This window comes from Brachyhypopomus gauderio, unplaced genomic scaffold (genome assembly GCF_052324685.1).
Source record: "Brachyhypopomus gauderio isolate BG-103 unplaced genomic scaffold, BGAUD_0.2 sc90, whole genome shotgun sequence".
Taxonomy (NCBI): domain Eukaryota; kingdom Metazoa; phylum Chordata; class Actinopteri; order Gymnotiformes; family Hypopomidae; genus Brachyhypopomus; species Brachyhypopomus gauderio.
The window spans coordinates 334,834-352,920 of NW_027506911.1; the positions used below are offsets into that span (position 1 = coordinate 334,834).

The 18,087-nt window shown below is 43.1% G+C and overlaps 1 protein-coding gene and 23 non-coding genes across 24 annotated transcripts; 6 read left to right on the forward strand and 18 right to left on the reverse strand.

The window, feature by feature from the left end:
* Positions 1-97: 97 nt before the first annotated feature.
* On the reverse strand, positions 98-2,042 carry LOC143493607 (uncharacterized). Its single transcript, XM_076992128.1, has 8 exons — positions 1,981-2,042; positions 1,654-1,703; positions 1,184-1,336; positions 923-1,003; positions 681-788; positions 500-577; positions 230-420; positions 98-125 (listed from the first exon to the last, which is right to left on the reverse strand). Exons 3-8 carry the CDS (start codon positions 1,331-1,333, stop codon positions 98-100), a joined length of 636 nt encoding a protein of 211 aa, XP_076848243.1. The 5' UTR covers positions 1,334-1,336; positions 1,654-1,703; positions 1,981-2,042.
* A 1,151-nt stretch (positions 2,043-3,193) lies between these two features.
* On the reverse strand, positions 3,194-3,266 carry trnaf-gaa (transfer RNA phenylalanine (anticodon GAA)). Its single transcript has one exon. It is a non-coding gene; the product is annotated as a tRNA-Phe (tRNA).
* A 275-nt stretch (positions 3,267-3,541) lies between these two features.
* On the forward strand, positions 3,542-3,614 carry trnaa-ugc (transfer RNA alanine (anticodon UGC)). Its single transcript has one exon. It is a non-coding gene; the product is annotated as a tRNA-Ala (tRNA).
* A 464-nt stretch (positions 3,615-4,078) lies between these two features.
* Positions 4,079-4,151, reverse strand: trnaf-gaa (transfer RNA phenylalanine (anticodon GAA)). The gene has a single exon. It is a non-coding gene; the product is annotated as a tRNA-Phe (tRNA).
* Positions 4,152-4,967: 816 nt separating this feature from the next.
* On the reverse strand, positions 4,968-5,040 carry trnaf-gaa (transfer RNA phenylalanine (anticodon GAA)). Its single transcript has one exon. It is a non-coding gene; the product is annotated as a tRNA-Phe (tRNA).
* Positions 5,041-5,315: 275 nt separating this feature from the next.
* Positions 5,316-5,388, forward strand: trnaa-ugc (transfer RNA alanine (anticodon UGC)). Its single transcript has one exon. It is a non-coding gene; the product is annotated as a tRNA-Ala (tRNA).
* Positions 5,389-5,856: 468 nt separating this feature from the next.
* Positions 5,857-5,929, reverse strand: trnaf-gaa (transfer RNA phenylalanine (anticodon GAA)). Its single transcript has one exon. It is a non-coding gene; the product is annotated as a tRNA-Phe (tRNA).
* An 816-nt stretch (positions 5,930-6,745) lies between these two features.
* On the reverse strand, positions 6,746-6,818 carry trnaf-gaa (transfer RNA phenylalanine (anticodon GAA)). Its single transcript has one exon. It is a non-coding gene; the product is annotated as a tRNA-Phe (tRNA).
* An 816-nt stretch (positions 6,819-7,634) lies between these two features.
* trnaf-gaa (transfer RNA phenylalanine (anticodon GAA)) lies at positions 7,635-7,707 on the reverse strand. Its single transcript has one exon. It is a non-coding gene; the product is annotated as a tRNA-Phe (tRNA).
* A 275-nt stretch (positions 7,708-7,982) lies between these two features.
* trnaa-ugc (transfer RNA alanine (anticodon UGC)) lies at positions 7,983-8,055 on the forward strand. Its single transcript has one exon. It is a non-coding gene; the product is annotated as a tRNA-Ala (tRNA).
* Positions 8,056-8,523: 468 nt separating this feature from the next.
* trnaf-gaa (transfer RNA phenylalanine (anticodon GAA)) lies at positions 8,524-8,596 on the reverse strand. Its single transcript has one exon. It is a non-coding gene; the product is annotated as a tRNA-Phe (tRNA).
* An 816-nt stretch (positions 8,597-9,412) lies between these two features.
* trnaf-gaa (transfer RNA phenylalanine (anticodon GAA)) lies at positions 9,413-9,485 on the reverse strand. The gene has a single exon. It is a non-coding gene; the product is annotated as a tRNA-Phe (tRNA).
* An 816-nt stretch (positions 9,486-10,301) lies between these two features.
* On the reverse strand, positions 10,302-10,374 carry trnaf-gaa (transfer RNA phenylalanine (anticodon GAA)). Its single transcript has one exon. It is a non-coding gene; the product is annotated as a tRNA-Phe (tRNA).
* An 816-nt stretch (positions 10,375-11,190) lies between these two features.
* Positions 11,191-11,263, reverse strand: trnaf-gaa (transfer RNA phenylalanine (anticodon GAA)). The gene has a single exon. It is a non-coding gene; the product is annotated as a tRNA-Phe (tRNA).
* An 816-nt stretch (positions 11,264-12,079) lies between these two features.
* Positions 12,080-12,152, reverse strand: trnaf-gaa (transfer RNA phenylalanine (anticodon GAA)). The gene has a single exon. It is a non-coding gene; the product is annotated as a tRNA-Phe (tRNA).
* Positions 12,153-12,427: 275 nt separating this feature from the next.
* On the forward strand, positions 12,428-12,500 carry trnaa-ugc (transfer RNA alanine (anticodon UGC)). The gene has a single exon. It is a non-coding gene; the product is annotated as a tRNA-Ala (tRNA).
* Positions 12,501-12,968: 468 nt separating this feature from the next.
* On the reverse strand, positions 12,969-13,041 carry trnaf-gaa (transfer RNA phenylalanine (anticodon GAA)). The gene has a single exon. It is a non-coding gene; the product is annotated as a tRNA-Phe (tRNA).
* An 816-nt stretch (positions 13,042-13,857) lies between these two features.
* On the reverse strand, positions 13,858-13,930 carry trnaf-gaa (transfer RNA phenylalanine (anticodon GAA)). The gene has a single exon. It is a non-coding gene; the product is annotated as a tRNA-Phe (tRNA).
* Positions 13,931-14,746: 816 nt separating this feature from the next.
* On the reverse strand, positions 14,747-14,819 carry trnaf-gaa (transfer RNA phenylalanine (anticodon GAA)). Its single transcript has one exon. It is a non-coding gene; the product is annotated as a tRNA-Phe (tRNA).
* A 275-nt stretch (positions 14,820-15,094) lies between these two features.
* trnaa-ugc (transfer RNA alanine (anticodon UGC)) lies at positions 15,095-15,167 on the forward strand. Its single transcript has one exon. It is a non-coding gene; the product is annotated as a tRNA-Ala (tRNA).
* A 468-nt stretch (positions 15,168-15,635) lies between these two features.
* trnaf-gaa (transfer RNA phenylalanine (anticodon GAA)) lies at positions 15,636-15,708 on the reverse strand. The gene has a single exon. It is a non-coding gene; the product is annotated as a tRNA-Phe (tRNA).
* An 816-nt stretch (positions 15,709-16,524) lies between these two features.
* trnaf-gaa (transfer RNA phenylalanine (anticodon GAA)) lies at positions 16,525-16,597 on the reverse strand. The gene has a single exon. It is a non-coding gene; the product is annotated as a tRNA-Phe (tRNA).
* A 275-nt stretch (positions 16,598-16,872) lies between these two features.
* Positions 16,873-16,945, forward strand: trnaa-ugc (transfer RNA alanine (anticodon UGC)). The gene has a single exon. It is a non-coding gene; the product is annotated as a tRNA-Ala (tRNA).
* Positions 16,946-17,413: 468 nt separating this feature from the next.
* Positions 17,414-17,486, reverse strand: trnaf-gaa (transfer RNA phenylalanine (anticodon GAA)). Its single transcript has one exon. It is a non-coding gene; the product is annotated as a tRNA-Phe (tRNA).
* Positions 17,487-18,087: the final 601 nt, after the last annotated feature.

The following is an 18,087-nucleotide window of genomic DNA, read 5'->3' on the forward strand; positions in this document are numbered from 1 at the left end:
AGCTCCAGCTTTCCCTTCGGCCCAAGTCTGAAGAGAGCTTCAGACACCCATTTCTGGTCCTGCCGTGGCAATGTCTGCGGCCACAATAGTGGGAGCTCTACTGTATTTTCTGGCTGATGGATTGGCTATGATGAAAAAATAGCACAAGTATACACAGATGTTATGTGTAATCATGAATGACTTGTGAATGAATCATGAATGTACTTGTGATTTATTAATGACACATTACCGTACCATGCTCATCACAACAGAAGACTCTGCAGAATGTTGCCCTTGTTCTGCAGGTTGTGGTTTTGGTGGTGGTGGTGGAGCAAGAAAACATGGGGACTGTAGGAGAGGCCTGTGAGGATGGAAGGATGTTGAAGGCTGAGGACCAGGAGACTGGCAAGACGTTGAACCTGCTCCTAGGATCTCCTGTGGCTGTGGAATTAATAGTTTGTTATTCAGTTAGAATAGAACAAATAGAAGAAAAAACATTAATATATAGTATTTTTTTTACCTGTACATGCTTCCTTGTGACATTCAGGTTTGGTTTTGCTGTAGCCACATGGGTTCCACCATACCTTGATCGTTCAAACTAGTACAAAAAGAAGATCACAATATTTGTTGGAAACCATGAAGAATATTCAGCACAGCAACATCACATAATGTTCATATCTTTATAGTACAATGTATGTTACCATGGATAAAGTCAATTTAGGCCTCTTTGCAGGACTGGTGGAGGGAGAAGTGCTCAGGCTGGCAGTACTTGTTGATGGTTGAGGAGCCAGTGGATTCTTGGAACGTTCCTGAAAAAGTAACAGAAATACATTTATATATAGGGAGAAAATATATATAGTTACTAAAACTCATCATAAACAGTCAACCTTAGTAATACATTATTCTGTATTTGCAGATTGCAGGTTTAATTAATTTAAGTTACCTTATGAAAGCTACAAACACACTTGGGCAATCCTCCCACAAGGGTTGACTGTCCCTTCAGATGCTGGGGGCATTTTTCAATCTGCAAAAAAAATCCACATTCAGGCAAGATGTCTTCTCTTTTGTAATTGTAATTTTCTGCAATTCTCACCTGTCCTTCACAACTCCAATTAGAACCATTTAAAGAGTCAAGCAACAATAAATAAATATGGAATAATAAGGCTTAAGTTATTTTTAAATGAGAGAAATCATATTATTTTACCTTATTATAGAGTTCGTGCCACTTTTTCTGTCTTGGAGCAGGCCTGTTGCCCTCGCTCGATGGCCAAACCCCTGTGTTGGCAAATGCTTGCAGCCGGGCAAGCCAGTCTGTGTCAGCCATGGCCTTGTGAGATTTTTTTGATGCTGACATGATCTGAAACAAGACATTGTAAATAACGAAAGTGTATGATATACTTTATAATTAAAACAAACATAAATTAACAAATAAGTAAATCCATGGCAACTAAGAATGAATGTGAGCAGTTGGTACCAACTCACTAGTTACTAATGTGTTTTTAACCTTTTTAATACTACAAGGATTCGTATTACTCACTTAACCATATACTTTATAATGTTCGTTTCTACGTAGATACTTAGTAATAACAAAATAATAACGTGTTAGGCAGGGGCACGTATTTTCTAAGACGTTTAAAAACAGTTAAATAAAGCGTTTATATACCGTTAAATTACCTCACAATTTCGGCGATTGTCCGTTGAAAATCGAAAAACAGGATAGATGGCTAACACAGAGAAACATTAATTAGATTATTCGTCATGATTAGAATTACATAAATGATTCCTCCAATTTAGGCTAGTTAGAAGTTATCCGATAGCTTGCTAACGAACTACGTCCATGAGCGTCACCACAGGAGATAATGTATATACAGTATTTCTTAGCTGACTACCTTTCCAATGATCGCAAAATATATCTACAGCATTTATTTATTGGTTCCTTATACAAACAGGCATAAAACAGCCCTGCGTATAAATAAATATGCTAGCAAAAATAAGGCATACCTGTGTCTTGTTGAGAAATCCCAAATCCGAGACGGTGTTTCTTTCTTCTACGCGGTGTAAAGTTTATATACTTTGAAGTGACCGGGGCAAGATCGCCTTCGTCGTGTCATTGGCCGAGGAAAAATGGAATGGTGGCCAGGCATTGGCCGAGGAAAAATGGAATGGTGGGCAGACATTGGCCGAGGAAAAATGGAATGGTGGGCAGGCATTGGCCGAGGAAAAATGGAATGGTGGGCAGGCATTGGCCGAGGAAAAATGGAATGGTGGCCAGGCATTGGCCGAGAAAAACGAAGAAAATGGAATGGTTCGCGCGCCATTGGCCGAGGAAAAATGGAATGGGGCTCAGGCATTGGATGTTTTTTACAGACGGGTGGCTTGCAGGTACCGCCATTTCGGCAAGCTGCAGATAAACCACGTCGAGATGCAAACGAAAATTTATCAACGACTGTTACCTTTCCTTAGGTTCTTGCAACATGCTTTCACAGCGTAACGGTTTCGGCACAGTGAAATTCACGGACAGGTATGGCAAGACCTAATTTGGCAATGTTTATCATGATGCCAACATGAGAAAACCTTGTGGGTCAATGCTGGATTCGGTATTATTTCCTAGTCGGGCTGAGCTGATCCGTAAGCTTTCCTTAAAACTCCAATCAAAAGGATAAACTCTTGAGAGGGGGATTAGCTCAAGTGGTAGAGCGCTAGCTTTGCATGCGAGAGGTAGTGGGATCGATGCCCACATTCTCCAAAGCTCTCTTACTGACTCCTTGCTTGCTTACGATAAGCATGAAGCAGCCAGCTCTAGTCTTAAGGGAATCATTTCATGACCTTCAAAGGTCTCTTAGAACATGGTCACTTTGGATTCCTCCAGCAAACAGTTGACATCTTTGCCACATCTCTTTTTACTTTTGGACAAAGACTGTCCATAAGCCGAAGGAAGCAGAGGAAAGTCCAATTCAGTCAAAACTTAAGCATGTCGTGAAGTGGTACACCTATGCTTTTGGACAACGCGTACATGCAAGTTGACACCTACACATTTCCTTCTCCAAATGCTTTATCAGCAGATGAATTGAACATCTAGAGTCTCGAGTTCTGACAATCCCACTGTGAAATCTCACAACAAAACATCAAACAGTTTATGTCTGTTTATAATTTTTCAACAGAATGCACAGGTCATTCAAAAGCTGAGGCTTTCCACCTAGCTAGGTCGAATTCATGCCGAAACCCGGGATCGAACCAGGGACCTTTAGATCTTCAGTCTAACGCTCTCCCAACTGAGCTATTTCGGCAAGCTGCAGATAAACCACGTCGAGATGCAAACGAAAATTTATCAACGACTGTTACCTTTCCTTAGGTTCTTGCAACATGCTTTCACAGCGTAACGGTTTCGGCACAGTGAAATTCACGGACAGGTATGGCAAGACCTAATTTGGCAATGTTTATCATGATGCCAACATGAGAAAACCTTGTGGGTCAATGCTGGATTCGGTATTATTTCCTAGTCGGGCTGAGCTGATCCGTAAGCTTTCCTTAAAACTCCAATCAAAAGAATAAACTCTTGAGAGGGGGATTAGCTCAAGTGGTAGAGCGCTCGCTTTGCATGCGAGAGGTAGTGGGATCGATGCCCACATTCTCCAAAGCTCTCTTACTGACTGCTTGCTTACGATAAGCATGAAGCAGCCAGCTTTAGTCTTAAGGGAATAATTTCATGACCTTCAAAGGTCTCTTAGAACATGGTCACTTTGGATTCCTCCAGCAAACAGTTGACATCTTTGCCACATCTCTTTTTACTTTTGGACAAAGGCTGTCCATAAGCCGAAGGAAGCAGAGGAAAGTCCAATTCAGTCAAAACTTAAGCATGTCGTGAAGTGGTACACCTATGCTTTTGGACAACGCGTACATGCAAGTTGACACCTACACATTTCCTTCTCCAAATGCTTTATCAGCAGATGAATTGAACATCTAGAGTCTCGAGTTCTGACAATCCCACTGTGAAATCTCACAACAAAACATCAAACAGTTTATGTCTGTTTATAATTTTTCAACAGAATGCACAGGTCATTCAAAAGCTGAGGCTTTCCACCTAGCTAGGTCGAATTCATGCCGAAACCCGGGATCGAACCAGGGACCTTTAGATCTTCAGTGTAACGCTCTCCCAACTGAGCTATTTCGGCAAGCTGCAGATAAACCACGTCGAGATGCAAACGAAACTTTATCAACGACTGTTACCTTTCCTTAGGTTCTTGCAACATGCTTTCACAGCGTAACGGTTTCGGCACAGTGAAATTCACGGACAGGTATGGCAAGACCTAATTTGGCAATGTTTATCATGATGCCAACATGAGAAAACCTTGTGGGTCAATGCTTGATTCGGTATTACTTCCTAGTCGGGCTGAGCTGATCCGTAAGCTTTCCTTTAAACTCCAATCAAAAGGATAAACTCTTGAGTGGGAGATTAGCTCAAGTGGTAGAGCGCTAGCTTTGCATGCGAGAGGTAGTGGGATCGATGCCCACATTCTCCAAAGCTCTCTTACTGACTCCTTGCTTGCTTACGATAAGCATGAAGCAGCCAGCTCTAGTCTTAAGGGAATAATTTCATGACCTTCAAAGGTCTCTTAGAAAATGGTCACTTTGGATTCCTCCAGCAAACAGTTGACATCTTTGCCACATCTCTTTTTACTTTTGGACAAAGGCTGTCCATAAGCCGAAGGAAGCAGAGGAAAGTCCAATTCAGTCAAAACTTAAGCATGTCGTGAAGTGGTACACCTATGCTTTTGGACAACGCGTACATGCAAGTTGACACCTACACATTTCCTTCTCCAAATGCTTTATCAGCAGATGAATTGAACATCTAGAGTCTCGAGTTCTGACAATCCCACTGTGAAATCTCACAACAAAACATCAAACAGTTTATGTCTGTTTATAATTTTTCAACAGAATGCACAGGTCATTCAAAAGCTGAGGCTTTCCACCTAGCTAGGTCGAATTCATGCCGAAACCCGGGATCGAACCAGGGACCTTTAGATCTTCAGTCTAACGCTCTCCCAACTGAGCTATTTCGGCAAGCTGCAGATAAACCACGTCGAGATGCAAACGAAAATTTATCAACGACTGTTACCTTTCCTTAGGTTCTTGCAACATGCTTTCACAGCGTAACGGTTTCGGCACAGTGAAATTCACGGACAGGTATGGCAAGACCTAATTTGGCAATGTTTATCATGATGCCAACATGAGAAAACCTTGTGGGTCAATGCTGGATTCGGTATTATTTCCTAGTCGGGCTGAGCTGATCCGTAAGCTTTCCTTAAAACTCCAATCAAAAGAATAAACTCTTGAGAGGGGGATTAGCTCAAGTGGTAGAGCGCTCGCTTTGCATGCGAGAGGTAGTGGGATCGATGCCCACATTCTCCAAAGCTCTCTTACTGACTCCTTGCTTGCTTACGATAAGCATGAAGCAGCCAGCTTTAGTCTTAAGGGAATAATTTCATGACCTTCAAAGGTCTCTTAGAACATGGTCACTTTGGATTCCTCCAGCAAACAGTTGACATCTTTGCCACATCTCTTTTTACTTTTGGACAAAGGCTGTCCATAAGCCGAAGGAAGCAGAGGAAAGTCCAATTCAGTCAAAACTTAAGCATGTCGTGAAGTGGTACACCTATGCTTTTGGACAACGCGTACATGCAAGTTGACACCTACACATTTCCTTCTCCAAATGCTTTATCAGCAGATGAATTGAACATCTAGAGTCTCGAGTTCTGACAATCCCACTGTGAAATCTCACAACAAAACATCAAACAGTTTATGTCTGTTTATAATTTTTCAACAGAATGCACAGGTCATTCAAAAGCTGAGGCTTTCCACCTAGCTAGGTCGAATTCATGCCGAAACCCGGGATCGAACCAGGGACCTTTAGATCTTCAGTCTAACGCTCTCCCAACTGAGCTATTTCGGCAAGCTGCAGATAAACCACGTCGAGATGCAAACGAAACTTTATCAACGACTGTTACCTTTCCTTAGGTTCTTGCAACATGCTTTCACAGCGTAACGGTTTCGGCACAGTGAAATTCACGGACAGGTATGGCAAGACCTAATTTGGCAATGTTTATCATGATGCCAACATGAGAAAACCTTGTGGGTCAATGCTGGATTCGGTATTATTTCCTAGTCGGGCTGAGCTGATCCGTAAGCTTTCCTTAAAACTCCAATCAAAAGGATAAACTCTTGAGAGGGAGATTAGCTCAAGTGGTAGAGCGCTAGCTTTGCATGCGAGAGGTAGTGGGATCGATGCCCACATTCTCCAAAGCTCTCTTACTGACTCCTTGCTTGCTTACGATAAGCATGAAGCAGCCAGCTCTAGTCTTAAGGGAATAATTTCATGACCTTCAAAGGTCTCTTAGAAAATGGTCACTTTGGATTCCTCCAGCAAACAGTTGACATCTTTGCCACATCTCTTTTTACTTTTGGACAAAGGCTGTCCATAAGCCGAAGGAAGCAGAGGAAAGTCCAATTCAGTCAAAACTTAAGCATGTCGTGAAGTGGTACACCTATGCTTTTGGACAACGCGTACATGCAAGTTGACACCTACACATTTCCTTCTCCAAATGCTTTATCAGCAGATGAATTGAACATCTAGAGTCTCGAGTTCTGACAATCCCACTGTGAAATCTCACAACAAAACATCAAACAGTTTATGTCTGTTTATAATTTTTCAACAGAATGCACAGGTCATTCAAAAGCTGAGGCTTTCCACCTAGCTAGGTCGAATTCATGCCGAAACCCGGGATCGAACCAGGGACCTTTAGATCTTCAGTCTAACGCTCTCCCAACTGAGCTATTTCGGCAAGCTGCAGATAAACCACGTCGAGATGCAAACGAAAATTTATCAACGACTGTTACCTTTCCTTAGGTTCTTGCAACATGCTTTCACAGCGTAACGGTTTCGGCACAGTGAAATTCACGGACAGGTATGGCAAGACCTAATTTGGCAATGTTTATCATGATGCCAACATGAGAAAACCTTGTGGGTCAATGCTGGATTCGGTATTATTTCCTAGTCGGGCTGAGCTGATCCATAAGCTTTCCTTAAAACTCCAATCAAAAGGATAAACTCTTGAGAGGGGGATTAGCTCAAGTGGTAGAGCGCTAGCTTTGCATGCGAGAGGTAGTGGGATCGATGCCCACATTCTCCAAAGCTCTCTTACTGACTCCTTGCTTGCTTACGATAAGCATGAAGCAGCCAGCTCTAGTCTTAAGGGAATCATTTCATGACCTTCAAAGGTCTCTTAGAACATGGTCACTTTGGATTCCTCCAGCAAACAGTTGACATCTTTGCCACATCTCTTTTTACTTTTGGACAAAGACTGTCCATAAGCCGAAGGAAGCAGAGGAAAGTCCAATTCAGTCAAAACTTAAGCATGTCGTGAAGTGGTACACCTATGCTTTTGGACAACGCGTACATGCAAGTTGACACCTACACATTTCCTTCTCCAAATGCTTTATCAGCAGATGAATTGAACATCTAGAGTCTCGAGTTCTGACAATCCCACTGTGAAATCTCACAACAAAACATCAAACAGTTTATGTCTGTTTATAATTTTTCAACAGAATGCACAGGTCATTCAAAAGCTGAGGCTTTCCGCCTAGCTAGGTCGAGTTCATGCCGAAACCCGGGATCAAACCAGGGACCTTTAGATCTTCAGTCTAACGCTCTCCCAACTGAGCTATTTCGGCAAGCTGCAGATAAACCACGTCGAGATGCAAACGAAACTTTATCAACGACTGTTACCTTTCCTTAGGTTCTTGCAACATGCTTTCACAGCGTAACGGTTTCGGCACAGTGAAATTCACGGACAGGTACGGCAAGACCTAATTTGGCAATGTTTATCATGATGCCAACATGAGAAAACCTTGTGGGTCAATGCTGGATTCGGTATTATTTCCTAGTCGGGCTGAGCTGATCCGTAAGCTTTCCTTAAAACTCCAATCAAAAGAATAAACTCTTGAGAGGGGGATTAGCTCAAGTGGTAGAGCGCTCGCTTTGCATGCGAGAGGTAGTGGGATCGATGCCCACATTCTCCAAAGCTCTCTTACTGATTCCTTGCTTGCTTATGATAAGCATGAAGCAGCCAGCTTTAGTCTTAAGGGAATAATTTCATGACCTTCAAAGGTCTCTTAGAACATGGTCACTTTGGATTCCTCCAGCAAACAGTTGACATCTTTGCCACATCTCTTTTTACTTTTGGACAAAGGCTGTCCATAAGCCGAAGGAAGCAGAGGAAAGTCCAATTCAGTCAAAACTTAAGCATGTCGTGAAGTGGTACACCTATGCTTTTGGACAACGCGTACATGCAAGTTGACACCTACACATTTCCTTCTCCAAATGCTTTATCAGCAGATGAATTGAACATCTAGAGTCTCGAGTTCTGACAATCCCACTGTGAAATCTCACAACAAAACATCAAACAGTTTATGTCTGTTTATAATTTTTCAACAGAATGCACAGGTCATTCAAAAGCTGAGGCTTTCCGCCTAGCTAGGTCGAGTTCATGCCGAAACCCGGGATCGAACCAGGGACCTTTAGATCTTCAGTCTAACGCTCTCCCAACTGAGCTATTTCGGCAAGCTGCAGATAAACCACGTCGAGATGCAAACGAAACTTTATCAACGACTGTTACCTTTCCTTAGGTTCTTGCAACATGCTTTCACAGCGTAACGGTTTCGGCACAGTGAAATTCACGGACAGGTACGGCAAGACCTAATTTGGCAATGTTTATCATGATGCCAACATGAGAAAACCTTGTGGGTCAATGCTGGATTCGGTATTATTTCCTAGTCGGGCTGAGCTGATCCGTAAGCTTTCCTTAAAACTCCAATCAAAAGTATAAACTCTTGAGAGGGGGATTAGCTCAAGTGGTAGAGCGCTTGCTTTGCATGCGAGAGGTAGTGGGATCGATGCCCACATTCTCCAAAGCTCTCTTACTGACTCCTTGCTTGCTTACGATAAGCATGAAGCAGCCAGCTCTAGTCTTAAGGGAATCATTTCATGACCTTCAAAGGTCTCTTAGAACATGGTCACTTTGGATTCCTCCAGCAAACAGTTGACATCTTTGCCACATCTCTTTTTACTTTTGGACAAAGACTGTCCATAAGCCGAAGGAAGCAGAGGAAAGTCCAATTCAGTCAAAACTTAAGCATGTCGTGAAGTGGTACACCTATGCTTTTGGACAACGCGTACATGCAAGTTGACACCTACACATTTCCTTCTCCAAATGCTTTATCAGCAGATGAATTGAACATCTAGAGTCTCGAGTTCTGACAATCCCACTGTGAAATCTCACAACAAAACATCAAACAGTTTATGTCTGTTTATAATTTTTCAACAGAATGCACAGGTCATTCAAAAGCTGAGGCTTTCCGCCTAGCTAGGTCGAGTTCATGCCGAAACCCGGGATCGAACCAGGGACCTTTAGATCTTCAGTCTAACGCTCTCCCAACTGAGCTATTTCGGCAAGCTGCAGATAAACCACGTCGAGATGCAAACGAAACTTTATCAACGACTGTTACCTTTCCTTAGGTTCTTGCAACATGCTTTCACAGCGTAACGGTTTCGGCACAGTGAAATTCACGGACAGGTACGGCAAGACCTAATTTGGCAATGTTTATCATGATGCCAACATGAGAAAACCTTGTGGGTCAATGCTGGATTCGGTATTATTTCCTAGTCGGGCTGAGCTGATCCGTAAGCTTTCCTTAAAACTCCAATCAAAAGTATAAACTCTTGAGAGGGGGATTAGCTCAAGTGGTAGAGCGCTTGCTTTGCATGCGAGAGGTAGTGGGATCGATGCCCACATTCTCCAAAGCTCTCTTACTGACTCCTTGCTTGCTTACGATAAGCATGAAGCAGCCAGCTCTAGTCTTAAGGGAATCATTTCATGACCTTCAAAGGTCTCTTAGAACATGGTCACTTTGGATTCCTCCAGCAAACAGTTGACATCTTTGCCACATCTCTTTTTACTTTTGGACAAAGACTGTCCATAAGCCGAAGGAAGCAGAGGAAAGTCCAATTCAGTCAAAACTTAAGCATGTCGTGAAGTGGTACACCTATGCTTTTGGACAACGCGTACATGCAAGTTGACACCTACACATTTCCTTCTCCAAATGCTTTATCAGCAGATGAATTGAACATCTAGAGTCTCGAGTTCTGACAATCCCACTGTGAAATCTCACAACAAAACATCAAACAGTTTATGTCTGTTTATAATTTTTCAACAGAATGCACAGGTCATTCAAAAGCTGAGGCTTTCCGCCTAGCTAGGTCGAGTTCATGCCGAAACCCGGGATCGAACCAGGGACCTTTAGATCTTCAGTCTAACGCTCTCCCAACTGAGCTATTTCGGCAAGCTGCAGATAAACCACGTCGAGATGCAAACGAAACTTTATCAACGACTGTTACCTTTCCTTAGGTTCTTGCAACATGCTTTCACAGCGTAACGGTTTCGGCACAGTGAAATTCACGGACAGGTACGGCAAGACCTAATTTGGCAATGTTTATCATGATGCCAACATGAGAAAACCTTGTGGGTCAATGCTGGATTCGGTATTATTTCCTAGTCGGGCTGAGCTGATCCGTAAGCTTTCCTTAAAACTCCAATCAAAAGTATAAACTCTTGAGAGGGGGATTAGCTCAAGTGGTAGAGCGCTTGCTTTGCATGCGAGAGGTAGTGGGATCGATGCCCACATTCTCCAAAGCTCTCTTACTGACTCCTTGCTTGCTTACGATAAGCATGAAGCAGCCAGCTCTAGTCTTAAGGGAATCATTTCATGACCTTCAAAGGTCTCTTAGAACATGGTCACTTTGGATTCCTCCAGCAAACAGTTGACATCTTTGCCACATCTCTTTTTACTTTTGGACAAAGACTGTCCATAAGCCGAAGGAAGCAGAGGAAAGTCCAATTCAGTCAAAACTTAAGCATGTCGTGAAGTGGTACACCTATGCTTTTGGACAACGCGTACATGCAAGTTGACACCTACACATTTCCTTCTCCAAATGCTTTATCAGCAGATGAATTGAACATCTAGAGTCTCGAGTTCTGACAATCCCACTGTGAAATCTCACAACAAAACATCAAACAGTTTATGTCTGTTTATAATTTTTCAACAGAATGCACAGGTCATTCAAAAGCTGAGGCTTTCCACCTAGCTAGGTCGAATTCATGCCGAAACCCGGGATCGAACCAGGGACCTTTAGATCTTCAGTCTAACGCTCTCCCAACTGAGCTATTTCGGCAAGCTGCAGATAAACCACTTCGAGATGCAAACGAAAATTTATCAACGACTGTTACCTTTCCTTAGGTTCTTGCAACATGCTTTCACAGCGTAACGGTTTCGGCACAGTGAAATTCACGGACAGGTATGGCAAGACCTAATTTAGCAATGTTTATCATGATGCCAACATGAGAAAACCTTGTGGGTCAATGCTGGATTTGGTATTATTTCCTAGTCGGGCTGAGCTGATCCGTAAGCTTTCCTTAAAACTCCAATCAAAAGGATAAACTCTTGAGAGGGGGATTAGCTCAAGTGGTAGAGCGCTAGCTTTGCATGCGAGAGGTAGTGGGATCGATGCCCACATTCTCCAAAGCTCTCTTACTGACTCCTTGCTTGCTTACGATAAGCATGAAGCAGCCAGCTCTAGTCTTAAGGGAATCATTTCATGACCTTCAAAGGTCTCTTAGAACATGGTCACTTTGGATTCCTCCAGCAAACAGTTGACATCTTTGCCACATCTCTTTTTACTTTTGGACAAAGACTGTCCATAAGCCGAAGGAAGCAGAGGAAAGTCCAATTCAGTCAAAACTTAAGCATGTCGTGAAGTGGTACACCTATGCTTTTGGACAACGCGTACATGCAAGTTGACACCTACACATTTCCTTCTCCAAATGCTTTATCAGCAGATGAATTGAACATCTAGAGTCTCGAGTTCTGACAATCCCACTGTGAAATCTCACAACAAAACATCAAACAGTTTATGTCTGTTTATATTTTTTCAACAGAATGCACAGGTCATTCAAAAGCTGAGGCTTTCCGCCTAGCTAGGTCGAGTTCATGCCGAAACCCAGGATCGAACCAGGGACCTTTAGATCTTCAGTCTAACGCTCTCCCAACTGAGCTATTTCGGCAAGCTGCAGATAAACCACGTCGAGATGCAAACGAAACTTTATCAACGACTGTTACCTTTCCTTAGGTTCTTGCAACATGCTTTCACAGCGTAACGGTTTCGGCACAGTGAAATTCACGGACAGGTACGGCAAGACCTAATTTGGCAATGTTTATCATGATGCCAACATGAGAAAACCTTGTGGGTCAATGCTGGATTCGGTATTATTTCCTAGTCGGGCTGAGCTGATCCGTAAGCTTTCCTTAAAACTCCAATCAAAAGAATAAACTCTTGAGAGGGGGATTAGCTCAAGTGGTAGAGCGCTCGCTTTGCATGCGAGAGGTAGTGGGATCGATGCCCACATTCTCCAAAGCTCTCATACTGATTCCTTGCTTGCTTATGATAAGCATGAAGCAGCCAGCTTTAGTCTTAAGGGAATAATTTCATGACCTTCAAAGGTCTCTTAGAACATGGTCACTTTGGATTCCTCCAGCAAACAGTTGACATCTTTGCCACATCTCTTTTTACTTTTGGACAAAGGCTGTCCATAAGCCGAAGGAAGCAGAGGAAAGTCCAATTCAGTCAAAACTTAAGCATGTCGTGAAGTGGTACACCTATGCTTTTGGACAACGCGTACATGCAAGTTGACACCTACACATTTCCTTCTCCAAATGCTTTATCAGCAGATGAATTGAACATCTAGAGTCTCGAGTTCTGACAATCCCACTGTGAAATCTCACAACAAAACATCAAACAGTTTATGTCTGTTTATAATTTTTCAACAGAATGCACAGGTCATTCAAAAGCTGAGGCTTTCCGCCTAGCTAGGTCGAGTTCATGCCGAAACCCGGGATCGAACCAGGGACCTTTAGATCTTCAGTCTAACGCTCTCCCAACTGAGCTATTTCGGCAAGCTGCAGATAAACCACGTCGAGATGCAAACGAAACTTTATCAACGACTGTTACCTTTCCTTAGGTTCTTGCAACATGCTTTCACAGCGTAACGGTTTCGGCACAGTGAAATTCACGGACAGGTACGGCAAGACCTAATTTGGCAATGTTTATCATGATGCCAACATGAGAAAACCTTGTGGGTCAATGCTGGATTCGGTATTATTTCCTAGTCGGGCTGAGCTGATCCGTAAGCTTTCCTTAAAACTCCAATCAAAAGTATAAACTCTAGAGAGGGGGATTAGCTCAAGTGGTAGAGCGCTTGCTTTGCATGCGAGAGGTAGTGGGATCGATGCCCACATTCTCCAAAGCTCTCTTACTGACTCCTTGCTTGCTTACGATAAGCATGAAGCAGCCAGCTCTAGTCTTAAGGGAATCATTTCATGACCTTCAAAGGTCTCTTAGAACATGGTCACTTTGGATTCCTCCAGCAAACAGTTGACATCTTTGCCACATCTCTTTTTACTTTTGGACAAAGACTGTCCATAAGCCGAAGGAAGCAGAGGAAAGTCCAATTCAGTCAAAACTTAAGCATGTCGTGAAGTGGTACACCTATGCTTTTGGACAACGCGTACATGCAAGTTGACACCTACACATTTCCTTCTCCAAATGCTTTATCAGCAGATGAATTGAACATCTAGAGTCTCGAGTTCTGACAATCCCACTGTGAAATCTCACAACAAAACATCAAACAGTTTATGTCTGTTTATAATTTTTCAACAGAATGCACAGGTCATTCAAAAGCTGAGGCTTTCCACCTAGCTAGGTCGAATTCATGCCGAAACCCGGGATTGAACCAGGGACCTTTAGATCTTCAGTCTAACGCTCTCCCAACTGAGCTATTTCGGCAAGCTGCAGATAAACCACGTCGAGATGCAAACGAAAATTTATCAACGACTGTTACCTTTCCTTAGGTTCTTGCAACATGCTTTCACAGCGTAACGGTTTCGGCACAGTGAAATTCACGGACAGGTATGGCAAGACCTAATTTGGCAATGTTTATCATGATGCCAACATGAGAAAACCTTGTGGGTCAATGCTGGATTCGGTATTATTTCCTAGTCGGGCTGAGCTGATCCGTAAGCTTTCCTTAAAACTCCAATCAAAAGGATAAACTCTTGAGAGGGGGATTAGCTCAAGTGGTAGAGCGCTAGCTTTGCATGCGAGAGGTAGTGGGATCGATGCCCACATTCTCCAAAGCTCTCTTACTGACTCCTTGCTTGCTTACGATAAGCATGAAGCAGCCAGCTCTAGTCTTAAGGGAATCATTTCATGACCTTCAAAGGTCTCTTAGAACATGGTCACTTTGGATTCCTCCAGCAAACAGTTGACATCTTTGCCACATCTCTTTTTACTTTTGGACAAAGACTGTCCATAAGCCGAAGGAAGCAGAGGAAAGTCCAATTCAGTCAAAACTTAAGCATGTCGTGAAGTGGTACACCTATGCTTTTGGACAACGCGTACATGCAAGTTGACACCTACACATTTCCTTCTCCAAATGCTTTATCAGCAGATGAATTGAACATCTAGAGTCTCGAGTTCTGACAATCCCACTGTGAAATCTCACAACAAAACATCAAACAGTTTATGTCTGTTTATAATTTTTCAACAGAATGCACAGGTCATTCAAAAGCTGAGGCTTTCCGCCTAGCTAGGTCGAGTTCATGCCGAAACCCGGGATCGAACCAGGGACCTTTAGATCTTCAGTCTAACGCTCTCCCAACTGAGCTATTTCGGCAAGCTGCAGATAAACCACGTCGAGATGCAAACGAAACTTTATCAACGACTGTTACCTTTCCTTAGGTTCTTGCAACATGCTTTCACAGCGTAACGGTTTCGGCACAGTGAAATTCACGGACAGGTACGGCAAGACCTAATTTGGCAATGTTTATCATGATGCCAACATGAGAAAACCTTGTGGGTCAATGCTGGATTCGGTATTATTTCCTAGTCGGGCTGAGCTGATCCGTAAGCTTTCCTTAAAACTCCAATCAAAAGAATAAACTCTTGAGAGGGGGATTAGCTCAAGTGGTAGAGCGCTCGCTTTGCATGCGAGAGGTAGTGGGATCGATGCCCACATTCTCCAAAGCTCTCTTACTGACTCCTTGCTTGCTTACGATAAGCATGAAGCAGCCAGCTTTAGTCTTAAGGGAATAATTTCATGACCTTCAAAGGTCTCTTAGAACATGGTCACTTTGGATTCCTCCAGCAAACAGTTGACATCTTTGCCACATCTCTTTTTACTTTTGGACAAAGGCTGTCCATAAGCCGAAGGAAGCAGAGGAAAGTCCAATTCAGTCAAAACTTAAGCATGTCGTGAAGTGGTACACCTATGCTTTTGGACAACGCGTACATGCAAGTTGACACCTACACATTTCCTTCTCCAAATGCTTTATCAGCAGATGAAATGAACATCTAGAGTCTCGAGTTCTGACAATCCCACTGTGAAATCTCACAACAAAACATCAAACAGTTTATGTCTGTTTATAATTTTTCAACAGAATGCACAGGTCATTCAAACGCTGAGGCTTTCCACCTAGCTAGGTCGAATTCATGCCGAAACCCGGGATCGAACCAGGGACCTTTAGATCTTCAGTCTAACGCTCTCCCAACTGAGCTATTTCGGCAAGCTGCAGATAAACCACGTCGAGATGCAAACGAAAATTTATCAACGACTGTTACCTTTCCTTAGGTTCTTGCAACATGCTTTCACAGCGTAACGGTTTCGGCACAGTGAAATTCACGGACAGGTATGGCAGGACCTAATTTGGCAATGTTTATCATGATGCCAACATGGGAAAACCTTGTGGGTCAATGCTGGATTCGGTATTATTTCCTAGTCGGGCTGAGCTGATCCGTAAGCTTTCCTTAAAACTCCAATCAAAAGGATAAACTCTTGAGAGGGGGATTAGCTCAAGTGGTAGAGCGCTAGCTTTGCATGCGAGAGGTAGTGGGATCGATGCCCACATTCTCCAAAGCTCTCTTACTGACTCCTTGCTTGCTTACGATAAGCATGAAGCAGCCAGCTCTAGTCTTAAGGGAATCATTTCATGACCTTCAAAGGTCTCTTAGAACATGGTCACTTTGGATTCCTCCAGCAAACAGTTGACATCTTTGCCACATCTCTTTTTACTTTTGGACAAAGACTGTCCATAAGCCGAAGGAAGCAGAGGAAAGTCCAATTCAGTCAAAACTTAAGCATGTCGTGAAGTGGTACACCTATGCTTTTGGACAACGCGTACATGCAAGTTGACACCTACACATTTCCTTCTCCAAATGCTTTATCAGCAGATGAATTGAACATCTAGAGTCTCGAGTTCTGACAATCCCACTGTGAAATCTCACAACAAAACATCAAACAGTTTATGTCTGTTTATAATTTTTCAACAGAATGCACAGGTCATTCAAAAGCTGAGGCTTTCCGCCTAGCTAGGTCGAGTTCATGCCGAAACCCGGGATCGAACCAGGGACCTTTAGATCTTCAGTCTAACGCTCTCCCAACTGAGCTATTTCGGCAAGCTGCAGATAAACCACGTCGAGATGCAAACGAAAATTTATCAACGACTGTTACCTTTCCTTAGGTTCTTGCAACATGCTTTCACAGCGTAACGGTTTCGGCACAGTGAAATTCACGGACAGGTACGGCAAGACCTAATTTGGCAATGTTTATCATGATGCCAACATGAGAAAACCTTGTGGGTCAATGCTGGATTCGGTATTATTTCCTAGTCGGGCTGAGCTGATCCGTAAGCTTTCCTTAAAACTCCAATCAAAAGAATAAACTCTTGAGAGGGGGATTAGCTCAAGTGGTAGAGCGCTCGCTTTGCATGCGAGAGGTAGTGGGATCGATGCCCACATTCTCCAAAGCTCTCTTACTGACTCCTTGCTTGCTTACGATAAGCATGAAGCAGCCAGCTTTAGTCTTAAGGGAATAATTTCATGACCTTCAAAGGTCTCTTAGAACATGGTCACTTTGGATTCCTCCAGCAAACAGTTGACATCTTTGCCACATCTCTTTTTACTTTTGGACAAAGGCTGTCCATAAGCCGAAGGAAGCAGAGGAAAGTCCAATTCAGTCAAAACTTAAGCATGTCGTGAAGTGGTACACCTATGCTTTTGGACAACGCGTACATGCAAGTTGACACCTACACATTTCCTTCTCCAAATGCTTTATCAGCAGATGAATTGAACATCTAGAGTCTCGAGTTCTGACAATCCCACTGTGAAATCTCACAACAAAACATCAAACAGTTTATGTCTGTTTATAATTTTTCAACAGAATGCACAGGTCATTCAAAAGCTGAGGCTTTCCACCTAGCTAGGTCGAATTCATGCCGAAACCCGGGATTGAACCAGGGACCTTTAGATCTTCAGTCTAACGCTCTCCCAACTGAGCTATTTCGGCAAGCTGCAGATAAACCACGTCGAGATGCAAACGAAAATTTATCAACGACTGTTACCTTTCCTTAGGTTCTTGCAACATGCTTTCACAGCGTAACGGTTTCGGCACAGTGAAATTCACGGACAGGTATGGCAAGACCTAATTTGGCAATGTTTATCATGATGCCAACATGAGAAAACCTTGTGGGTCAATGCTGGATTCGGTATTATTTCCTAGTCGGGCTGAGCTGATCCGTAAGCTTTCCTTAAAACTCCAATCAAAAGGATAAACTCTTGAGAGGGGGATTAGCTCAAGTGGTAGAGCGCTAGCTTTGCATGCGAGAGGTAGTGGGATCGATGCCCACATTCTCCAAAGCTCTCTTACTGACTCCTTGCTTGCTTACGATAAGCATGAAGCAGCCAGCTCTAGTCTTAAGGGAATCATTTCATGACCTTCAAAGGTCTCTTAGAACATGGTCACTTTGGATTCCTCCAGCAAACAGTTGACATCTTTGCCACATCTCTTTTTACTTTTGGACAAAGACTGTCCATAAGCCGAAGGAAGCAGAGGAAAGTCCAATTCAGTCAAAACTTAAGCATGTCGTGAAGTGGTACACCTATGCTTT

Bases quoted from the DNA above. Each gene is read 5' to 3' on its own strand.
- LOC143493607 (XM_076992128.1), bottom strand. From the start codon at position 1,333: ATGTCAGCATCAAAAAAATCTCACAAGGCCATGGCTGACACAGACTGG. The intron at 1,004-1,183 runs GTAAAATAATAT...TTTTTTTTGCAG, and splicing joins GGCACGAACTCTATAATAAG to ATTGAAAAATGCCCCCAGCA. The intron at 789-922 runs GTAACTTAAATT...TTACTTTTTCAG, and splicing joins GTGTTTGTAGCTTTCATAAG to GAACGTTCCAAGAATCCACT.